The 23,199-nt window shown below is 39.9% G+C and overlaps 1 protein-coding gene across 1 annotated transcript; it reads left to right on the top strand.

Moving 5' to 3' along the window:
* Positions 1-10,387: 10,387 nt before the first annotated feature.
* cbfa2t3.L (CBFA2/RUNX1 translocation partner 3 L homeolog) lies at positions 10,388-23,059 on the top strand (the record flags this gene model as incomplete). The annotated part of the gene is given in 10 exon segments (NM_001171986.1): positions 10,388-10,536; positions 14,553-14,794; positions 17,580-17,669; positions 17,896-18,080; positions 19,061-19,296; positions 20,026-20,096; positions 20,195-20,399; positions 21,271-21,339; positions 21,493-21,683; positions 22,430-23,059. Coding segments are annotated over 10 exon segments (1,668 nt in total). The 3' UTR covers positions 22,688-23,059.
* Positions 23,060-23,199: the final 140 nt, after the last annotated feature.

Here is a 23,199-nt window from a genome sequence, read left to right as displayed (position 1 = left end):
CATCTTATAACATGTCTCTGCTTAAGGTTAAAAAGTTTTAAACGACAACGTAAAAAACATATTTTTTAGGAATGAAACAAACTGCTTTTAATGGTCACTTTCCAGCCAATAGATACAGTATATGACTCTTGGCAGTATTTGGGCTAAATGCAATTTGTTTCCCTTTCTTCGCAACTAGCTTTGTCCTCTCACTAACAATGCAGCATGTAATCTTCTTAATGCTGCCGGTGTATTGCTTGCGGAATTCCTGTGCAACGCAGAGTGCAAGCAGTGATTCTGGGGCTGACAGGAGTTGACTGTGACAGGGGTATTGCTGCAAGTGCCAAGCTTGAATGGAAGATATAGCTGAAGAAATAGATATAAGCACAGAGGAAATGTGTATGCCTGTAATCTTTAATTTAATTTCCTGCCTGTTATGGAAAGATTATATATATATATAGATATATACTGTATATATATGTGTGTATAGTGTGTGGTTTAAATAATTTAAGCCAGCATTTACTAAAAAAAAATAACCTATCCCATTGTTTTACGCAGTGATAATTATTTTAACTTGTTTATTTTTTACTAGAGTCCTCCTTTGCTCATATTAGCTTATTTATAGTACTTTGAGTTTTGAGTGTAAAGTATTGCCATATCCACTAGTGTTGTAATCAAGGATAATGAATGAGCCAGACTCTTTAAAATAGCTTTTTCAACATCCCTGTTATGGATCGGTCTTACAATATATAGGCAATAATGTAGCACCTTTTGGAAAAATATAAGGATTTAAGTAATCACTGAGGAATAAGACCGCAGGCCAAAGTTACAAAAATGTAAAGCATTGCTATGTTCACTAGTGATGTAATCAAGGATATTGCATGACCAAGGCTTATTAAAATACCCTTTTCAACATCTCTGTTATGGATCAGCCTTACATATTAATAATCTACCACCTTTTGTAAAATATAAGGATTTTAGAAATCACAAGACCTCAGGCCAAAGTTACAAAAATGTAAAGCATTGCTATGTTCTCTAGGGATGTGATCAAGGATAATGCATGAACCAGGCTCGTTAAAATACCTTTTTTAACATCTCTGCTATGGATCAGTCTTACAACAGACCACCGTCTTTTGAAAAATATAAGGATTTTAGAAATCACTGAGGCACAAGACTACAGGCCAAAGTTACAATAGGGTATGCTAAGGTATGCTATTTCCTAATGCCATGGGACACAACTGACATCAGTAAGTGTTATTATAAGTGATGACATCACTAAGGGTATGTTCTACAGGTCATTTTAGCTTGTATGTATTACAATACTATACTTATACTTACCATAAAACTAGCATGTCCCTAATAGATAGTAGGAAACAGACTATTCATAGGTGCCTTGTCTCCTTGCTACTTAGCAGAAACCCTTGGGATGCTTCCCTTGGATTATTTTATTCTTGGACTCACTAGATTGTGGCACTTGAAGTCACATTAATTGGAATTCCCTGCTTCTGCAGGCCAGCAATATGATTTTATTCTGCTGCGGAATATAAGAAAAATTAAGGCAGATGTTTAGAGGCGCCACTGGGTATTTTCTTAAATGAGTTAATATGTAACCTGTGGTGAAGAAATGTTATTTAAAGTGCTACATAAACAGATCTAAAGTAGACATGGGCTGAGATAATTCTAAAATTCGTCATCCTCGAAATAGCCTCCTTAAAACAAATAGAAATGAAAACAAAATGAATATAGTGCTTTTGATACCATCTTGAAGATAATTTAGGATACATTTTAGCTCTTTAACTAATAATATCAGTTAGTTTTGGTTAGCATTCGAAATTATTGTTGATTTAACCAGGGCAAGATCCTGTCTTCCATTTTATTATCAGTATTATGTTAGTGAGTTCATTATACATAGTAAGATATACATACTAACAAGAATGAGTGTACGGATTTCCCTTTATCCATTCAGCCATAGATTTAATTGCAATAATGTTTTCGTAATGAAAGGATATTGTTTAGTTTATATATCTGGGAATTTTCTTACCATCCACAAAAAAATTTAGGGTGACTAAATGTCACTAGTTGTAGAGAAATTTTTAAAAATTTCCATCAAAGATGTCATGATAATATGATATTACAGTTCTTATGAATAATCTCACTGCTACCAAATTTGCACACCAAACTGATTGAGAACGTTAGTTGTAAGGAAAAATTAGGGGGCACCATTACCCTCCCTTCCATTCTTTTCTGTGATATTTTATGAAAAAATGTAGACTTTATCTTTTACACCAATTGCACCTGGCGACATTTTATTGAATTTCTCCCACAAAGTTGTAAGGACATTATAAGTGAGACAGCCAACATGTTAGGGGTAGTAGTGGCTGCATATTATTAGTATTTGTGTGTGTGTCTTCAGCATATTCCACAGTGTTGTTATGGTGGAAATAAAGTCCATCACATTTTGTTACATGGCAGGTGTTAAAAAATGTATTCCAGACAGGGAGAACGTTACAGCATTGTGCATACAGTCTGTTTAAGCACTGTGTCAACTGCATTGTCATCAAGTACATTCTATAAATTACATATTAAGTTGCAGACCTGTTTTTTTCCCTATACACATGTGAAAAAAGAAATGATAGCTATAAAACAAAAAGTAAGTCCAGGATGTAATGGGTGAACGATTTAGGGCATCATTTAGGGTGATGTAGGGCACCCTTCATGTACCACAGGTAAACAAAGTGAGGTCTACAACAAAAAAATTATTTTCATAGCTTTCATGTTTTGACAATGCAGAGTGGAGATGTCAAATTTACAGATTTTCCATGCAATAACTCCTGGTCTCTGCCTTTAAGATCTCTGACCATGGCCATACGGGTATACTTCTCATCTACAGAATTTGGAATGCCTTGATCATTTACAGTGATCTGAAAACGAAGATTACTACATTGAAACTGAGGATGAGTGGCTAGTTGGATACTAGATAGATTATGCTGTGTGTGCAAAGTTTGCTCTTCTTTTAGTATTTACATAGAAGATTCTGTTGCTTTCCTATTTGCAATGATGATATCATTGGAATCCTCGGAGGAAGTGAACCAAATACTGTATATAAATACTTCCATAGAATCATAACTGTGGCATTAAGCTCCTTTTAATTAAGGCCTAGAATATGAGGACACTTTTACTCTAAACTGTATTTCCAAACAATTCCTTGTCACCCAGCGTGTTTTTCCTTCACATGTAATGCTTTTCCAATCAAGCAATACATTACTTCATTATAGCCACATTGTTTCTAAATGTCCCTTTACTAAAGTTAGTTGAATATGCAGGGTTTTAGTAGTTAGCAAATAGTGTAAAGCAGCCATGAAAATATGTCAGCATTTCCTATCAGCACTCTGCCAACCCCTCCTTAAAGCACTTGAGTCACCCTTTTAGTCCAGTTCCAGAACCCATGGGACTGACAGCGGTGAGCCCCCTGACACGTGTTCTACATACCAAACCGCCAAATTAGTGCTCTTAGCTTAGGTCTGTGACAAACATCAATTACGGTTCTGCTTAAGACCCAGCACCCACTGCTAACTGAGAAAAAAGCTTAGGTACAAGCAAAATACAGCTTTGAAACATAGATATAATAATGAGGTTTCCAGCACATTTTTATAGAATGATTTAATCCAGTTCCATGTGTAAGCAATGTACTGTTCCCTGCAGAATCCTCAGGCTAAGCCAAGTGTTACCTAATTGGGATGGACATTCAAAATAGTCAGTGCTTTCCAGAGGATTAAAGGGAATTGAAGTTTTAAAAAACTTGTTTTCATGTATGAAATATATGTATGTATTTATTTATGTTTAGTATATATAAAACATTAACTTACTATAAATCAGCATACACAGATTTGGCAGTGCCACAGTTAGAGTGTCCCTTGGATATTTCATTCCTTCACAGAGCAAATAGAAGAGGAGTAGAAAAGCTATTACCTAAGCACTATAATTAAAGATCAAATTTCCTACTATACTGTTTTATCACAGATTTATCCCACATCAGTAACCAGCATATTCTCCTCTGCAGCTTTTTGAGCAGTCTCTGTGGTTCCCTTTGAGGTGCTTATTAATGTTGGTTCTTGTGAAAACAAAGGAGGAGGCACTGCCATACACACCCAACAGGGAACCCACCTCACCCACTCACTGCTGCATGGTTACTTACACACAGGACTATGTTTTGGATGTGTAGTGATCCCCTTTGCAAACAATTCACAGCCCTTGTACTTCATGTTGTATACAATATGGCTGCTGCTTCCATTAGGGAATAGTTGATGAATCCAAAAATGTAAAGAGTTTCACAAGAAAGGCAAAAATGCAGAATGAACTATTCAAACTCATAGGGCTCAAAATATGTGTCGACAATAAACACTAAAGTTTGAGCAGTTAATCCTTTCTTGTGAAACTCTCTACATTTTTGGATACTGTACCTTGCAGCATCCACTGTGGAGGTGCAAACACAAGAAAATTGGCTAATTATTGTCCTGCCATTGGTTTGTAGGTAAGAGCATCTATACTTTTTTGGAATAGTTGATGAATCCTAATGAGTAGGTGAGAGCTTTTTATGAATAAGTGCAGAGTTGTTGTCACCATGATATTTGCAAACACTAGAGAAACTTCAGATATTTTCTCACTGTTCCCTTAATGTTCTCCAGTGAAATTAGAGCCTAAAAAGATGGCTATTCTGTGTTAATTCTACTTAAACGGGGTATTCCTTCACATCTAAACTGGGTTCAGACTGGCCTAAACTCTACTGACCTGATGTTCATTCTGTACATAAATGAGTTAATGCCGTGATTTTTTTTTCTATTTAGGGTCTTGGACCAGTATCATTGCAGTGCCTGTCTAATATTCCCATGTCATTCTGTACACACAGTAAGTTCAATTATCGGGGTAATTAAAACAGGACGAGTTAATTGGCAGTCATTTACATGGCAGATGGTTTTAATTGAGGTATCAAACAATTCACCTGTTTATATAAACAAATGCGAGGCATGTGAATGACTAGCACTATGGAGAAGTGTAATAAACAATAAGCAATCTAATGTGACTTCTTTAGAAAATGATCACCAAACAGGACCGTATGGACTAACTACATCAGCACAACCACCTTGTAGCTCACTGGGATTTGTGCATTTGGGACCCCACCTATCCATTTGTAGCTGCCATCTGGTGTGTTTTGGGTACCCAAGGGTTGAACAATGATGTCTCTTTTTAAGTTACTACAATTTCCTCTTAAATCCACTTTGATGTTCAAGCTCCTTGGGGGTGGAGATAGGGAAATGTTCTGTTCTAATGAGTATCATTTTTGTTTTTACAGTATTTTTTAACCTTGTTTTTAATGGACCAAAATACTTGCTGTGAGATTATCAGGATTAGGAAGGAGACGTAAATTGTAGGAGCTATATTACACAGAAAAAGATCAGCAACAAAATTGGAGGCCATGCAACCCCCATGTAATATAACTGGAATCCGTTTGTAGTAAGCAGACACCACTTTGCTTTCCTTTTACAGAACACTTACAAAATGCACTGTACATAACTTGCTCAAAGTTCTGTTTATCAGCAGAAAGTGGAATATAATTATTCCAGAAGCGTCTGTGATTTCTTTCTAAAGACATTCAAACCAGAGGTTTTCATCTGCTTTGCTGTGGTTCTTCATGGAGTTGGGGAATTGTTGTGCTGTCAGGCAGGAGTCTTTGGAGACTTTGCAGGCGTGTGTCAGTGAAGGTGCTACAGTATGAAAGAAATGAGTATGTCCCACTGTTACGCTATGAAACAGGTTTTAAAATAGAGGAGGACTTAAGTAGTTGGAGATAGTAATGAGGCCTATCTACACTGCGCTAAAAACGCTTGACTTTGATGGGGACATAAAACAAGCTCTGCTCTGTATAGTTATTGAAAAAGTAGAATGTAGAAAAGAAGCCGGAATAATTCCACTGATGAAATGTACTTTCCTGGCATATAAACTAGCTGATTTGCAAAAAATATATACAAATTTTCATATAAGGATATGTAAAGATGTGATGTGAATGTAGGCATGTGTAATATTTTGATGATGAAATGATGTTGCTCTTTACATTATTTTTGCACAACTCTTTACATTAAGGATTTCTTTATTACCTGAATTTATCCCTTTGATTTCAAATGACTGAACAGTCGAAAGTGAAATTAAATAGTGGTGTACATTTCTGTTTTAGTCTGGCATAACAAAAAGTACACTGCAATTACCTTTGCTTATTTAACTTTACTTATCTCTGCCAGTGCGATGCATGACTTGAATTCATGCTTTAAAGAACTTTTATTCCCCATCTCTTTTTTTCTATTCAATTTCAGAGTAAAATATTTTGAATTGCTTTACATATATGCCCCTAGGGGCGCAGGTTTTTTACCACACAGCAAATAAATCTGCAGCAGGAATAAGCTGTTCAATAATATATAGGAAGAGTTTTTGTACCATATAGCATTGTCTCAGAGGGTATTAGAGCTCTAGGACAACCTGAAGTATGCCACAAGTACACATTTACTGGATAATATATAAAAAATCTATGAGTTGGATGAATTCAGGTTGTAGATTGGCTTTCCTAGCTCTATTAGCACTATTATCTCTACCCTGGCACAGGTTTAGTTGCTGGGCAGCAAAAGGGTTAAGGTGGAACAGAGGTGTAATGTCACCTTTGTGCAGATGAGCCCCTGGGGCATAAACAACAATACTATGTCATAAGAAGGGAAATGGGTTCCTGCAAATGTATTTAAATTAGAGGTTTTATGGGGTTCTACGCGTTAGTACTGTACTAAAGAGCCTTTTGGTACATTTGGTCTTCAGTTTTTATTTTTATATACAGTACTAAATTTGCAAATTAATATGTTGGTTGTTTTGCTTTCCAAATATATTGTTGCTAGTGTAAAAGCCCATGGAAACATAACTTAAATGATATACAGGAAATGTACATTTTACTAGAATTACCTTGTTGAATTGCAAGAAATATTTGCCCTGGAAGTCCTTCTGTCAATTTATGGACCTATACATTGTGGCATTAAGGCTTTTTCATGCTGCTGTCACAAAGTGGTTAAACTTGTTATAGCTCCCTCTGCATGGAAATATGGCTCGAAGGAATAACAGGGACTGGTTCTGATGAGAAAAATGATCGTTGCTTATAATATCTCCCCCATGGAGTTTGTAATAGAAGATAAGAATTGGTCAGGCTTTAATTTTAATTAAAAATGTTTTTGACAGTTTCCAGGTCTGCACACAGGCATTGAGCATATATGATTTGCTTGCCTATACTGTGAAAAGCAAGTGTTACTATGTGCATGTTTGTTATCAGGGAGGGAATATTTGGCTTTCAAATGATGTAACAGAAAGACATCTGCAAGGGTATTTTAGGCTCAGTGTCTGCAGCACAGAAGGGATATTTTGGCTCTGTCAGTCTGTATCATAGAGGGGATATTAAGCCTTGACTTAATAAAGGGCAAATTAGGCTCAGTATTGGTCTCTTGCATGGAGATGACATTAGGCTCAGCATGTCACTAGCACAGAGGAGTTATTAGGCTCTGACAGTTTGTAACATAGAGGAGTTATTAGGCTCTGCGGGTCTGTGACACTATGACATAAGGGCAATTCAAGCTGTGGCTGTGCTGGTTATTTACAGACCAAACACTGGATATTGGCCTGTACAGGAATGATAAAGGGCATATTAAACAATGTCAGACTGTAGCACAGACGCATTTTTAGTGGTGCTGCTTTGTTACAAAACAAGAATATTTCGTTGTGCAGGTCTGCTACATAGCAGATAGCAGTCTCTGCAGGAATGATGCATGGGGGGTATTATCAGTAATAGGGGCACAGACGTTATATGGCATGTTGCCACCTGCTTATTTGGAGCTTTAAATAAAAATATCAATTTTAGCACACATTGCACCTGCCATTTTACTGTGATAGTATTGATGAATAGTTTGTTGTTCTTGCGGCAACCCCAGCACTATTTTATTCTGCAGTGGGGTTGTCACCACACCAGTGAGTGACACAAAATTGCTTAGTTTGCCTTTGCCAGATTAATCACTTCACAGAGGTTGGTCTGTGAGCTCGGCTGTAAGTTGTGTTGCAAGAAGGTTGCAGCAGCTTGCTACATTTCCTTGTGACTTGCAGCCACTTGTGTAAACAGCCCAGCAGAGAACTCTGAAATCTATTTCTGGTGGCTTACAGGGGATGTGAGAATGTGCAGGTGTGTATTTAGCATAGGATATTATACAGTATAGATATATTATAATATTAATATTATTATTTTACTTTTTAACCCCGTTGGATGTTGTGAGTTGTACTGCAGCAACACCTAGATAGGCAAAGTTTGCTCATGGGAGAGGGGGGGCAGAGCAGGTGTGAGTTCTGCTCTGGTGCTTGGCCTCCATTGTACGAGATGCACATTCCTCCTGTACCTGCTCAGGGGAGTCTCTGGCTCCCAGCTGCACTGAGTGTTTCCATAACACAGACCAGATGGAGCCCCGTGTCTCAGGGTCTTATCTGGAGTTGTTCTTGGCTGGGGCTTGTCCCTGAATTTCAGGAATACTTTACTTTATTTAGGAGCAGGCCTGGCTCTGGCTGGGATAAGCCTTCCAACATCTGCTCTGCATTTCCAGCCATTTAAAGAACTGGGAATGGGCTGCTGGGGGGGGCACATTTAACCCTTCATCTGACACATGCAAGGACCCTCCTCTTTCTGGTTTGTTTGTTCCTCAAACATCTCTGTTGTTTCACGGCCTCTCCTTCTCTCGCTTCCTCTTTTCCTGGCTCTGTTTCCCTTTCTGCATTATTTTTTATCTCTTATCTTTCCATTCTGTACATCTCACTTGCTGCATCTGTCTTATCTGTGTTATTTACTGGCGCATCCAGAAGAGCAGTGATACAAGCTAATGAGGGAGGTCGCATTTGCCTTTATTTTACCTATTATCAGCCTGGGCAGCTGTTGTGTGCACCTCTGAGCCACCTGCAAGACAACAGAAGCATTAAGGGTCTGGCCACACGAGCAGATTCGCAGAGATTAGTCGCCCCAATCTCCAAGAGACAGATCTGGCCCAACTTTTGCCAAGGAGTTTTCCCTTTTCTCATTTTTTTTTTAAAACATAGTACTAAAAACACCATGATCTCATTGGTGACCTGGAAGCACATGAGACCACTACAGATAAAATCATGTGGAATTTTATTACGCCTTATTATGTTATTCTGCGGTTTGCAGCTAACCTGTGGTATACAGGGGTAAAAGAGTCATACCCACCAGTGACTAAATTTTATGTAGGATTTTTGCTAGAGTGTTGTGAGCATAGTGTGAGAGCAGGCTTTCTCCAGGGATTCAAGCTGATGGAATCCAGATGTCAGATTTACACAAGATTCCAGCTGCAGACCATTAATGCGAAAAATAAAAATAATCCGAATATATTAGGAGATTTCCTGGCTGGAGCCTGTGGTGCGGGTTCTGGAGTTTTCCAGGACCTGTCAAAAATTCAAAGCAAATGCGTCATATTAATGTTTATGTATATATCTATCCCTTTGGGGATAACGGCTCCCTCTTTGGCTGCTAGACTAGAGATCAGCCCCAGAGAAGAGGCCAGTCCTGGGGGGCACAGACAAGCACATATAGGGTAATAATAACCAGGCTTGATTTTAGGATATTGAGTATACAGAAATGTACAAATGACAAATTCTGTAAGGGAGAAAAAAGTTACATAATTCAGGGTTACATAATTGAATCATAACTCTTAGCATCCCGCTAACATCTACATGAAATGTAAGAGTTCTAATTGAACAGCAACTGGAATGCTGCAGGTTGGACATCCCTGAATAATATAATTCCCCCTTTTCTGATTGTAGCGTAAGCACTGGGGCAGCCCGTGGCTACGAACTCTCCTCCTGTCTCCTGCCCTTTCGTTCCCTTCTTTGGTCTTGGCCTGGGTTACATAGAAGACTGGGACAGATTCCAGCAGCTGCTACACACCTGTCCTCAACTATCAAACTGTAGTGAACTCTCCAGGCTGAGTCCCTGGCAAAGAAATGCTGTGTGTCCAAGCATTCAAGGGTTAATAATAGCAGAATATTGCAAAGGGGGTGGGGAGCGGGGACTGCAGCTGATCCCAGCAGCAGGTGTGTGAGGATAGCTTTAGCTGCTGCTCTCTGTCCTGTGCCTCCCCCTACTCTACACTCCACCTGAAGGGTAATCTCTCCATCCATCCTAGCTTCCGTATGGCCTGTCATTTCACTCTCTCTCTTTTATCTTACCAAGAAGAAGCCCTACTCCTTAGGTGAGTGTGTGTGTACAAGATAATCTGCATACCTTTAAGCGCTTTAGGATGTACTAGCAAGTCTTCTAATCTCTCTTTCTTTCTACAGGTAGCATCTAGCATACAGCGTTTACAATGCCAGACTCACCGGCTGATGTGAAGACTCAGACACGGACCAGCCCAGCCAACATGCCCCCTCCTTCGCCTGCACTTAGCCAAGGGGCCACCCGCAGCTCATCGTTTACACCAAGCACAAGTATGATATTTACATGTTTGCGGGTATGTCTTTGTCATTGGGTTGAATGAAAGTGGAGGTTTGTGATGGAAAAATTGTCACCTTGTTTGGGTCTGCCAGCTGGTTTATCACCAGACAAGTTTACATTTATAGATAAAGCACAGACAAGGGAGTTAGTGCTGAAAAGAGGCTTAAGCTGGCCATAGATGTAAAGATTTTTAAAAGATCCGATCGTCATAGTGAGACCATGATTATCTTGAAACGATCGTACGATCGTACAAATTGTCCATCAACTAAAAACTAAAACTAAAAAAGGAAAACAAAGGTTAGCTGCCTGCTTGGCCCTGCAAACATAGATAGATTGCACTGGGACCGATAACATTTTTTTTAACCTGGCCGATCAAATTCCTGACAGATGTCGGACAAAAAATTGTAAGATGTTCGATTGTTCGAATCCCACTAACTGCACAATAATTTCGAAGGATTGGTCGAAATCAGTCGTTCAGCAAGAGAAATCTTTGCGTCTATGGGGACCTTAGGTGGCCATACACTGGCCGATAAAAGCTGCCAACAGACCAAGTCGGCAGCTTATTGGCCCGAGTATAGGGCCCTCTGGCGGGCTTTCCCGATCGATATCTGGCCGAAAGTTGCCCAGATGTCGATCGGGCAGGGTTAAAAATCCTTTTGGATCATAGCCACATCTATTTGTTGATGCGGTCCTGCCATCTGACCACCCATATTGGCTACATTATGATCTGATTGTTGGGCCCTAGGGCCCAAGATTTAATCTGCCCGATATCACCCACCTCAATGTGGGTATATCGGGGAGAGACCCGCTCGGTTGGCCGAAATCGCCAAACGAGCAGATCTCTCCCTGTATGGCCACCTTTAGGCACAGCAAGTAAATAGCACAAAGATAATTAAATTGTCAATTGTCATTGATTGGCCAATGGTTGTCTTTAAGCAAGGAATTTGCAAAAATGGAGTAAACTAAAATTGGATTAAGAAATATTACTGGAGTTAAACTGGAGTTAAAAGAATGTTATATTCACAAAAGCCTTACAACATACATATGGCAGTTTGGTACACTTTGGAGTTAAATTGTCATTTCAGAAAGCCACTTTTGTGAATTCAGAAAACCTAATTTCTACATACCAATCTGCAGTGCAACAGTTGAAGTTGGTGTATGTTTTTTGAGTTATCCTGGAGTTAATAATGCCAGATTCAGAAAGATTGAGTGAAACTGTCAAAATGATTTACTTTTGGCGTGAAAAAAAAACGTGGGCTTAAGATTTCCCACTGGGTGGGAGTGTAGGGATCAGCAGGTGTGTGTGTGTTTCTAATAGGGGCCCTTCTAACTCTAGGGGCCCGGGTAAATGCCCTCTCTGCCCTACCCTAAAACCAACCCATTTGGTAGGAAGGGAATGCAGTTGATTTGTTTTCAAGTGAACAAATGTTGGAGATTATATGCACCCAGTTATGGCTATGATGAAATGTAGATGCAAGTTGGTAGCTATTGACAAAGGGTTGCAAACTGGTAAAGAACCTATTGTTGTATAGGTTTGTATTGGATGCTAGTGCTTGTGTGAAAGATGACATTGTTAAAAACAACAACAAAAGCCCTATGAGGGCCAACTCTTCCTCCAAACAAACCCCCCCCCCCATTTGATTTTTATGACAGTGACTCTGATTACAGGTGGATATTTTTCCTTGTCATGGCCTGCTGGTGTGTTTGTGGATGTCTCTTCATTCACTACAGCCTCAAACCAGATGTTCTTTAATTAGATGTTGGGGTGGTGGAAGCTTCTCATTTAAGAACTTTAAGCTAAAGAGGAACAAAGGTGTTTGTTCCTGTCTTTAATGTTTTGCTATTGTTGTAGTCCATGAGCATTGTTGTTATGTTATATTGTGTATGTTTCTATGTCAGTAAAAATCCAATGATCAAACCATAAACCAATGGACTAGCCATAGCACAGTAAATTCATGTGCACGGCAGAGATGCAAGCGTAGCTCTAAGCAGACATGCTTAACACATACAAACACACACAGCACTGTGTCACTTTGGGATCCCACCTGTCAGTTGTGGGCATGTGGTTATTTTGGGCTCTTCCTCGTGGGCCGCCCCCCAGCCTGCTCTTGATGCCAGTGTGTGTTTGAGCCTTTAGCAAACTGACTGTGCCACAGGAGAGGGACCTTCTCTACAAGGTGAGTCTTGACTGGACAGAATGGGGCCCCAATTGTGGCCCCATGAGCTTGTGTGTAAGGATTTGTGAGAGGTGAATATGAGGTGTCTGAGACTGGCATATTTAGTGGTTGTGCCTGTTAGACAAGGACAGGGTTGTTCATTTGCTGCTGAGCTTGGCACTACGTATCATTGTGTTGTCTGTCTATGTTTGTGAGACCACAAATTGTATGTGTGCCCATTCTAAGCAGAATACTTGTCTCACTAGTTTTCAAGCCAATCTTACCTGTGTCTGTGAGCTTCGTAATGCATGAGTCTTCCATAGGTTTGCATTGTGGTGACATTGGTGTATGTTCTGTTGCTTGAAAAATATATCAATATTTGGCAATGTGCACAAGTTTAGGAGACGTGGAGCTGTCACTGCTATTACAAATACTGTTTTATACTTTGTATAGCAATCATGAGGATAACTTAATGCAAGGGGCTGGCATACATGTTGTTCATGGAGTATTAGTATATAGAACTAGTACAATAGTGCTTGAGCCTTAAATAGAGGTTAGTAGAATTAGTAGTAGCAGTGCACGAGGCTAATAGTGCCAGCTGTTCAGTCTTGGTGTAGTAGTTATGGCTGAATTCAGTCTTCAGCTGTCAGTGAGATACTGGGTCGGACATTGGTTTAGGTTGCTTGCTTGTGGTGGGATGCTGGGATTGATCTGTTATGTGTGGACATTCTTTGTTGGGACTGAGGTTACTTTCTTGTTCTGTGCAGGTTCTGTATATAAATGTCTATGTGTGAAGGGGATATGCTTTATACCCAGACTGGGATTAGTGCAAATAAGAAGGATTTGATCATGCTCATAAAAATAAAATACTTTAGGATCCTAGGTGCTTCACAAAAAGTGGCCAGCACACTCCAGGTCCTGCAGAATCATACTAGAGAGTGCCGGTTTGATTTTTGTGCATCATTGTTATAGGAAAAATATGGGTTGATGATGTAGTGGTGATGTGCTATGTCTAAATTACAAATATGAAGTTTATAAAGCAGTGCAGTCAGAACTACACTTGTTGTTCCACCATGGATACCCATAGATGTTGTGTCGTGTTTGCAGCGTTTTCTCCTAGTAAATCATTATTTTTTTCCCTGAGTATATCCAGTACTTGCAAGTGTCTGCTTTATATCTGCTGCATTTATGCCTGAAATAGACATAGACCTATTTCTAGAGAATGCCCTAAAGTAAATGCACATATATTTGCAAACAAATCTATCGAAACTGGCAGTCAGCCATCTATGGGGTAAATTTATCAAAGAGTGAAGTTCCACCACTAGAGTGAAATTCCGCAGCTCTCCATTCATTTGTATGGGATTTTGAAAGGCGTATTTATCAATGGGTGAAAGTGAAATTTCACCCTTTGATAAATACGCCTTTAAAAACCCCATAGAAATGAATGGGAAGTGGCGGAACTTCACTATTAACTTCACTCTTTGATAAATATACCCCTTAGTGTCATAAAACACTAGCCGGGCCTCTACTTGAATTATGTTTAATATGTTAGGTAGATTTTCCTGTATAGGCAGGGGCTGACCCTTGCAATGAAATGGAAGTACACACTGTCCAATGAGAAATCCAACTGTATGAGAGGAGACTTGCAGGCCTCGCTGGTAACAAGTGAGAAGATCTATGCAGCAAAGTAAGGAGAGACAGGGCATATTATTGCAGGTGAAAGGGAAATCAATTTAATAATCTGCAGGAGCAGCAAAAAAGTATTCTTATAGGCTGTCTTTTAAGATGTGCATTTTAAACATTTCGTAGTACTTATATATATATAACAGGTTTGTTTCTTCTGTCTTCTGCAGTCATGAATGGGAGCAGTCACTCTCCAACTGCCATTAACGGAGCACCCTCCACCCCCAATGGTTTTAGCAATGGGCCCTCTGCCTCCTCCTCTGCTGCACTAACGAATCAGCAGCTCCCTCCAGCCTGCGGAGCACGGCAGCTTAGCAAGCTCAAGCGTTTTCTTACCACCCTACAGCAGTTTGGCAGCGACATTTCACCGGAGATTGGGGAACGTGTGAGGACGTTGGTGCTTGGGCTTGTGGTATGTATGAGAAAAGAGAAACTCAACCAAACCAAAATGAATGCCAGTGGCCATCTTCATAATGTGCAGTGCCCAAATGTATTAACTGCAGAATACAATTGTGTCATGGGAAATATCTTCCTGGCATTACATGATTTCTCATGTGCTACTGTTAGAGTATACTCATGTATATTTGAATGGAAGCAAGAGCCTGTTAAAGTGTAGTTTTTAGTTGAATTTGGGTCCAATAAATAGTCCGTGAACTATGATAGCAAGTAAACTTTATTGCATTACACAAAAACAATAACAATTCATCAAGTCAGTGTTACCAGGCAACAATGAGCATCACATATACAACTGTACAGAGCAGAGCCAAAAGGGGTTATGGTCCCCATAGACGCAAAGATTTTTCTTGCCGAACAACCGATTTTAGCGAAGTCCGACCAATCCTTCGAATTAGGTTAGTGGGATTCAAACGATAGTACATCTTACGATTTTTCGGCTGACATCTGTCAGAAAATTGATCGGCCAGGTTAAAAAATCTTTATTGCTCCCAGTGCAATCTATCTGTGTTTGCAGGGACAACCAGTCAGCTACCCTTTGTTTTCCTGGCAATATCGCCTGAAATGGTCTTTTTAGTTGACGGACAATTCGTACAATCGTACGATCGTTACGAGATAATCGTGGCCTCATCGGATCTTTTAAAAATCTTTACATCTATGGCCAGCTTTAGAATACACAGACAGTAAGATAAATAGTACTTTTTGTTAGCAGAATAATGGTGACTGCCATGGTTTACAGTTGCTTTGCTATTTCCCATCCCACTGCCCATCATGTCTTCATTTTTAGACATGGTGGGAGCTGTCTTATGGCTTGCAATTAGTGATGTAAATCACAATCCTTTAAGTTAAAGGGGTGGTTCACCTTCAAACAACTAGTTGTTTTCAGATAGATCACCAAAAATAATGACTTTTTCTAATGACTTTCTATTTTCCATGTGTGACGGTTTTTCTAATAATGAAGTATTAAGTGTCTTTTTCACCTTCTGAAGCAGCCCTGGGAGGGGGAGGGTCGCCTACCCTGTAAACTGTTCTAAATGGATACATTTAGTTGATACATTTTTTATCTTTGTCCCTGCTGAGCAGAATCTCTGGGTTTCATTACAGGCAGCTGTTAGAATTGATACAATAGTTTCTCCAGAGATGCTGCTGAGAAATGTATCAACTAAATGTTTCAAAATTGTAACAGTTAAGAGTCTGAGAATTACTGAGCTGTCAGACTCAAACACCAGAGACACAAACTTAGATTTTGGAAACCGGTAAAACATAAATAATGGAAAGTAATTGAAAAAAGTCTTTATTTTTGGGGAACAATCTAAAAACAACTGAATTGAAAAAAAGTGTTTGAAAGTTGAGCAACAAAAGCTGCAGCAGAGCCATAAATGTGTATTTTGTTTTATCAAAAGGTTACCCATTAAAAACTGGATAATAGATGGAACGCAAGTGAACATTTTTTTATTGTGTATACAGCCACAGAACAGTCCTCCTCTGTATATTAGCAGTTTTAAGAGAAATATAGATGCTCCCATAGTGCTTGATTGATTTAAATGTAAAAATCTCCATTAGTAATCAGCACCATGTATTTAACATGGGGTCCTTCGGAATGACTGTCAGTGCAAAATAATATTCATATTTAGCAACAAATTACTTATAATTTAGCTTGGAAAAAAAAAGATCACTGTCCATCAAATTCAGTAGTTGCACATGTCCCAAGCAAATGTCAAATATATAGACATGCTGGGCCTTGTTTACAATTGTGGACAACATGTAAAAACGGGGAGCGGTAGACCATGTTGAGCATATTTTTTAACTCCTCTCAGTAACGTGATATCTCAGCCCCAAAATTTTATTGTTGTCACTAAAAAGAGCTCTGTAAGCTACACTTGCTAAATGACAGATGTAAAGTAAAGGCCAACTTTTCTCCTGTACAAGCTATCCCTACGGCCTCATTTACAGTAGTGAGAGCGATCTCAAAATCACACTTTGTGCAGGGCAATCTAAGCACACTGATTTGTGCATGGTATTTCAACATGAGCAACTTGGCCTATATTTTTTTGCCTAGCACATCCAAAATTATAGATACTGCCTGCTATGTTCACACAAGTGAGTGGGACACTGTCCTTTATTGATTTAAAAAAGGCAAATGGAACCAAAGCCCTACTACTAAACAAGGTATAGCTCCTCTTAAAAGGCCGTTAAAGCCTGGCAATAATGTAAGTGAAAACCTTATTAAACAAATCTTATCGATAAAATGATATCTTATCCAGTTATCTTACATAGGAATCTATTGTGACAACTGAAATATAAAGCTGTATTTTCCTGCTGATAATACCACAGTGTCAGTGCAGTAACTGAATGTGAAGCTTGAGTTGATTGCCTCTGATGCAGAACAATATGTTGTCCTGAAATTGAGATTATTTTATTCAAAGAACAGAAATAGAAGTGCAGCTATAAAATACATTTACAGAACCTGTAGGGAACTTAAACTATAGCTAAACAGATGCTGTAACACAGCAAATATGGTAGAAGAAATAATGACTGCACAAGGACACATCTTAGCTTAATGTAAACTGCAAAAAAACTGAGCGTTTAGATGAATTTATTTTTTGGATTTGGATACTCTTTAAAGTCTGTAGAAGTAAAACAGTATGTGCAGAATGAGATGCATGTATAATAAATGTGTTTTGTAGTTACTGCATGTTTTGTTTGTGGCCTAAGCCTTCTGATCTACATGTTTTTTGCCCCAGAATTCCACACTTACTATTGAGGAGTTCCACTCAAAGTTGCAGGAGGCCACAAACTTTCCTCTCCGGCCATTTGTAATCCCCTTCTTAAAGGTATGTACTTTTCACTTATCTTCCTTTCAGTTCACATGCACAGCACTTGGAGGGGAATTTATAAACCAGCAATACAGAACTGGCATGTGCTATGTGTAATAGAATAGGGCTCAGAAAATATTGTATATTCTCCAGACAATAATAAGGGCCCTGCTTTCTTGTTACAGAAATGACATCATTTCTGTAACAAGAAATCTACATTACTCTCTTCAATGTTTCGCCACAGGCTAACCTTCCCCTGTTGCAGCGCGAGCTCCTGCATTGTGCTCGCTTAGCAAAGCAGAGCCCTGCCCAGTACTTGGCACAGCACGAGCAGCTTCTTCTTGATGCCAGTTCAAGTAGCTCCCCCAGTGACTCCCCTGAGTTGCTCATGGAGGTGAATGAGAATGGCAAGCGTCGAACCCCAGACAGGTAATTATCGTTGTCATTCCTATAACTACAAGGCCTTGTTTTTGTTGCAATGCCTTATGTTATTAATTAATGCCTGTACACTTTCATATGCCAGAATTCAGGTTAATGCAAAACACTGCTATTTTGTGTTTGATCTTCACTTTGGCACTTGCTTACAGTTTACAAGGCAAGGTTAGAGGCCAGGTGAATTGTACATGCCTGGAGCAGAAGGAATTAATATATTATGACATTATATCAAGATATTAGTTATTAATCCTTCATTGGGGGTAACTTCTTGAAAATACTTCAAAATATTTTTGGACCTCCTCCCATCTGTAAAGACCATCTTGGGTCACGTGCAAATGAACATACATGTGTGACATGTTGTTCACCTTTCTCCTGCCTGTCCTTACTGGACCGCTACAGCAGCAAATGTCACTTTTGATGAAGGGAGGGACTGTCTTCCTTAGACACTGAATTTTAGCACATGACATGTCCGTGACTGAAATAATGTGGCTAAGAGCCTCTTTCATCCAAAGATCTTTGCTTTGTTTCTGTTGTGACCTTTGATGCTGTAATGGTCATACCAAGCTGGACCAATGTAAGGAAAAAAGGCCTGGCACACGGAGCAAATTAAACCGGGGTCCTACCCCTGGTATGTAGGACCCCGGTTTAATTTGCTCCGTGTGCCAGGCCTTTTTTCCTTACATTGGTCCATTGGGAGTGTCGTCTCCCTTAGGTCTTGGGCACCAGCGTTAATTTACGAAGGGCCTGAGTGTGCGCGTGGTTTCTGTGTACCATACCAAGCTGGAAACAAGCTGGTTCTACTATTTAAATGACCGTTACTGCTCAGGAAACAAAATAACTTGATAAAGCTCTCTTGTAATATAATGGAAATATCCTGTAGTACAGCACAGCCACAATTTTTTATCTTGATCACACCAGCTAGTCCTTGTGTGAATAAAATGTTCATGTCTCACCTCTGTCTCTTTCTGCATCAGGACCAAAGAGACTGCACAAGAAGGTGTACACCCTGACCATCCTGCCAAACGCACATGTACCACAAGCCCTGCACAGAGATTTAGCCCAAGCAATGGACTCACCCATCCTCCTTCTAATGGACTACCACACCCTACTCCGCCACCAACTCAACATTATCGCCTAGAGGACATGGTACTGGCACATCATTATCGACACACAGAGCCACGGGAGATGCGAGAGCGTCAGCGGCAGACAGGTAACATTTTGTTGTTAAAACAATGGTTGTGCTTTCCATGTAGAGCAAAAGAACAACCACAAGAGGGAAGCATAGTGGTGCAGATCTACTTCACTATCCATCTATTGCAGTATAAACTATCAAGTAAATTTATTTGACTTAACAAATTATGTTACTTCCACAGGGTTGACAAGACACAATTCAGTAGGCTACAGAATGTACCCGTAGGCAGTGCAAGAATTTCTTTCTGATAACTTCATTTATGTTGGACAAAAAACAGAAGGGCATTACTTCTAGCTGAGAGGGATTCATTGAAATAGCCCATACCATATCTGTTTTATAAATAAAAGGGAACAGTTGTGTTTGAACACTGAGCATTAATTATCAGTAAATTAATGCTCATTGTTAAACTGTGGGGATAATAGTGTTTGTTGCTTTAGCTAGGTTCCTGAATGTATAAAGAGTTCCTAGCTAGAAACGTGTTGTATTGTTTAAATTACATCATGGAATGATTTCATTGATAAGTAGCCATTTTTGTTCAAATTCTTTTGGCTTTTCAACCTTCGAAATTCATTTTAACAGTAAGCCTTGTGATTGTGATTGACAAAATATACACAGCTGAAATGTTTTATATTCAACATTTGTGTGCGCATTGTAAAGAAAGATATGGATGTTTTGCTCAGTCAACCAAGTTCAATTATAAAGGAAAACTTTCTGACTGGTTACTAATGGCAACATTTTGCCCCCCAGCTGTCCATGAAGTAATCGACCACAGACTTACGGAGCGAGAGTGGGCAGAGGAGTGGAAGCATCTCAACAACGTGAGTGTCTGTTTCAATTTGTCAGGAGGAAGATGAGAGGATGGCAGCCACCCATGATATAACTTACACTGACCAATGTCTCTCATTTTGTTTTACAGCTTTTAAACTGCATCATGGACATGGTGGAAAAAACACGGCGTTCACTAACCGTACTTCGTCGTTGCCAAGAAGCAGATCGAGAAGAGCTGAACCACTGGATACGACGCTACAGTGATGCAGAGGATCTAAAAAAGACTGCCAGCTCTGCAGGTCAACAAGCAAGACACCACAACAACTCTTCTAGCACAGAGTCCTCCCCAACTGGTGAGCTTTTGTTCATAGAAACAAGCAGATGCGAGTAGAGCCGGAGTCATTTAATACGTTCATGGCAATACAGAGATATGAATAAAGCACCTATACTTAGACATATGGGGGCAAATTCACTAAGCGCTGAAGCGCCTAACGCAAGCGTCAATTCGCTAGCGTTAGGCATTTTCGTTACTTCGCAAATTCACTAACGAACGCTGGCGTAACTTCGCTAGCGTTACTTCGCACCCTTACACCTGGCGAATTTGCGCAACGGACATATTGTACTGAACGCTACCTTTTATGCTAGACTTCCTTCGCCACCTCAGACCAGGCGAAGGGATTGCTTCAAAAAAAGTTCAAATTATTTCTAAGTCCCAAAAAACGCTGGCGTTTTTTCTATATTATGGGTGATAGGCTGAAAAAGATCGAAATTTTTTTTGGGGCTCCCCTCCTTCCTCCTACATTTCCTAACTCATGGCAACTTAACTATACAGTGGGCACATGTGTAGGGCAAAATAAAAATTGTATTTGATGTTTTGAAGGTTTCCCAGGCATTTGTAGTGCTGCTACATATTCCTCCATTGAAATTTGAATTTGGCGCCGTATGCAAATTAACCATCGCTAGCGTAACTTCGCTTCGCTTATCGAATCAACGCTAGCGCAACTTCGCAACCTTACGCTACCCCTGAGTGCAACTTCGGATTTTAGTGAATTTGCGGATCGCTGGCGAAACTACACCTGGCGAAGTTTGGCGAAGTGCGGCGAAGTTACGCCTGGCGCAACTACGAATCTTAGTGAATTTGCCCCCTGTGCTCATGACCAGATTGGTAAGTGTTAGATGTAGTAACGTCTTAGTTCTTATATGAGTATTTCTGTTTTGTTCCAGAACTAACTCGGGACTTGCTACACAGGCCTCAGGCAGGATACATGCCTGAAGAGATCTGGAGGAAAGCAGGTGAGCATTAGGTCCTTCCAAAACTGAATGTATTGGACACATTTATTAAATATATCCTGTATATTTTTTTACTACAATTCAATGAACTACACTGATATTTTGCATTGAATGTGCGAAGCTTCTTTTGTCTGAGCTGCCTTTCTGCCCGCACAGAGGAGGCGGTGAACGAAGTGAAGCGACAGGCTATGTCAGAACTTCAGAAAGCTGTGTCGGAAGCAGAGCGCAAGGCACACGATCTCATCACTTTGGAACGCACCAAGATGGAAAGGGCACTAGCGGAGGCAAAACGCCAAGCATCAGAGGACGCATCATCTGTCATCAATCAGCAGGAAGACTCAAGTGAGGTAACAGTCTAGCGGCTCAACAGGATGTAGCCGCAAAAAAACCTATAGCAACTGATATGGTGAAGAACAGATAAAGCAACAGGGGTGAGGAATGCTATCTGGGCAGTAAAGTAAAATGTATCGTGCAAAACTTTAAGGGTACATTTATTAGGCAAAGCACAACTTGCTGGCAAGCTTCTAATTCATGAATTTTGCCACAATTTCGGCAGTTTTAGTGCAAAGGTAAACCTAGAGTATGTTTATGACATTGAGCCCTATGTTACTGATTTCATATTAGCTTAATGTGTGTAGGTATGTTTTCAAATTTGCGATTGTAAGTTTGAATTTGTCCCCAAAGACCCTGCCTGCATAGATGTAACTAGTCTCCCAGGACACCAGAGCACACAATTCCTCCTTATTCAGATGCTAGGATATGCCAGTAAAACCACCAGTAGTTCATATAGCAAGAGCAATTAATTGTCCAGTGGTCTCCTTATGATTATACCCCTAAGTGGCTTCTGGAGACTGTAGGGTCTGAACAAAATATTTGTAGATGTGCAATATCTGGACCCAGGGGAGAAGTTTGGATAATTTGGAGGAAAGAAGTTTGAAGCTTGGGTACCTGGTCCACATCCATGTTACCGTGTCTGGTCACCTTGCTATTACACCCCTTGCTGGTGACCATGTCTGAAATAATGTTTAAGAAATGCCTTTTATATCAGTATAATGTCATAGCTATGGTAACACTAATTTCCCAATCTTTGTAGAGCTGCTGGAATTGTGGACGAAAAGCAAGTGAAACATGCAGCGGCTGCAACACTGCCCGATACTGTGGCTCCTTTTGCCAGCATAAGGACTGGGAGAAACATCACCATGTGTGTGGTCAATCCATAAATCATCCATCCAATGTACCCCCAGCCTCTACTACTCCAGCCACACCAGTGGCCAGTCCCACTGCAAGCAGCTCCGTCTCCCGATCTGGAACCCCTGCCACTCCGCTACTCCTGGATACTGCCTCCCGCTAACACATGTGGTAAACTATGAGGCAGTACACTGACTAGTCATTCAAATGTCTCTCCCTTCCACAGACAATCCCAACTGCCACTTTGGTAGAGGAACAACCAATGAAAACTTTTTGGCTTTAATCCAGGTTGTCAACAGATGTTTCACACCATTGGAAAACATTAGTTCCTAGATGGATCGAAGATTTACATGAAGGGAATGTGGAAACTTATGGGGGTCAGGGAATGCTTATCTATAACTGCTTTGAATTTGTTGGCTTTAAAATGACAGAAAAAAAAATCCAAAAATAGAAATGTAAAATGAAACTACCTTGCTAGTCAGCCAAGAAATGTCCAACACCAAGAACACCTCGAAAGGAATCCAAAAAAAAAAAACATAATTTATTCCAAACGTTACCAGCCCTGCCAAAGCCCTTTTGACCCTTTCAACGGAGAGGATATTGTGGAGTTTCATGACTGGGGAGTATGGAAGCCTAAAGAGATTGTGGCATTAGAGTGGAAGCAACAGAAATGCA

Source organism: Xenopus laevis, chromosome 4L (assembly GCF_017654675.1).
Source record: "Xenopus laevis strain J_2021 chromosome 4L, Xenopus_laevis_v10.1, whole genome shotgun sequence".
Lineage (NCBI taxonomy): Eukaryota > Metazoa > Chordata > Amphibia > Anura > Pipidae > Xenopus > Xenopus laevis.
The sequence above is the reverse complement of the archived record's forward strand: the minus strand, read 5'-3'. Positions and strand labels throughout refer to the sequence as shown.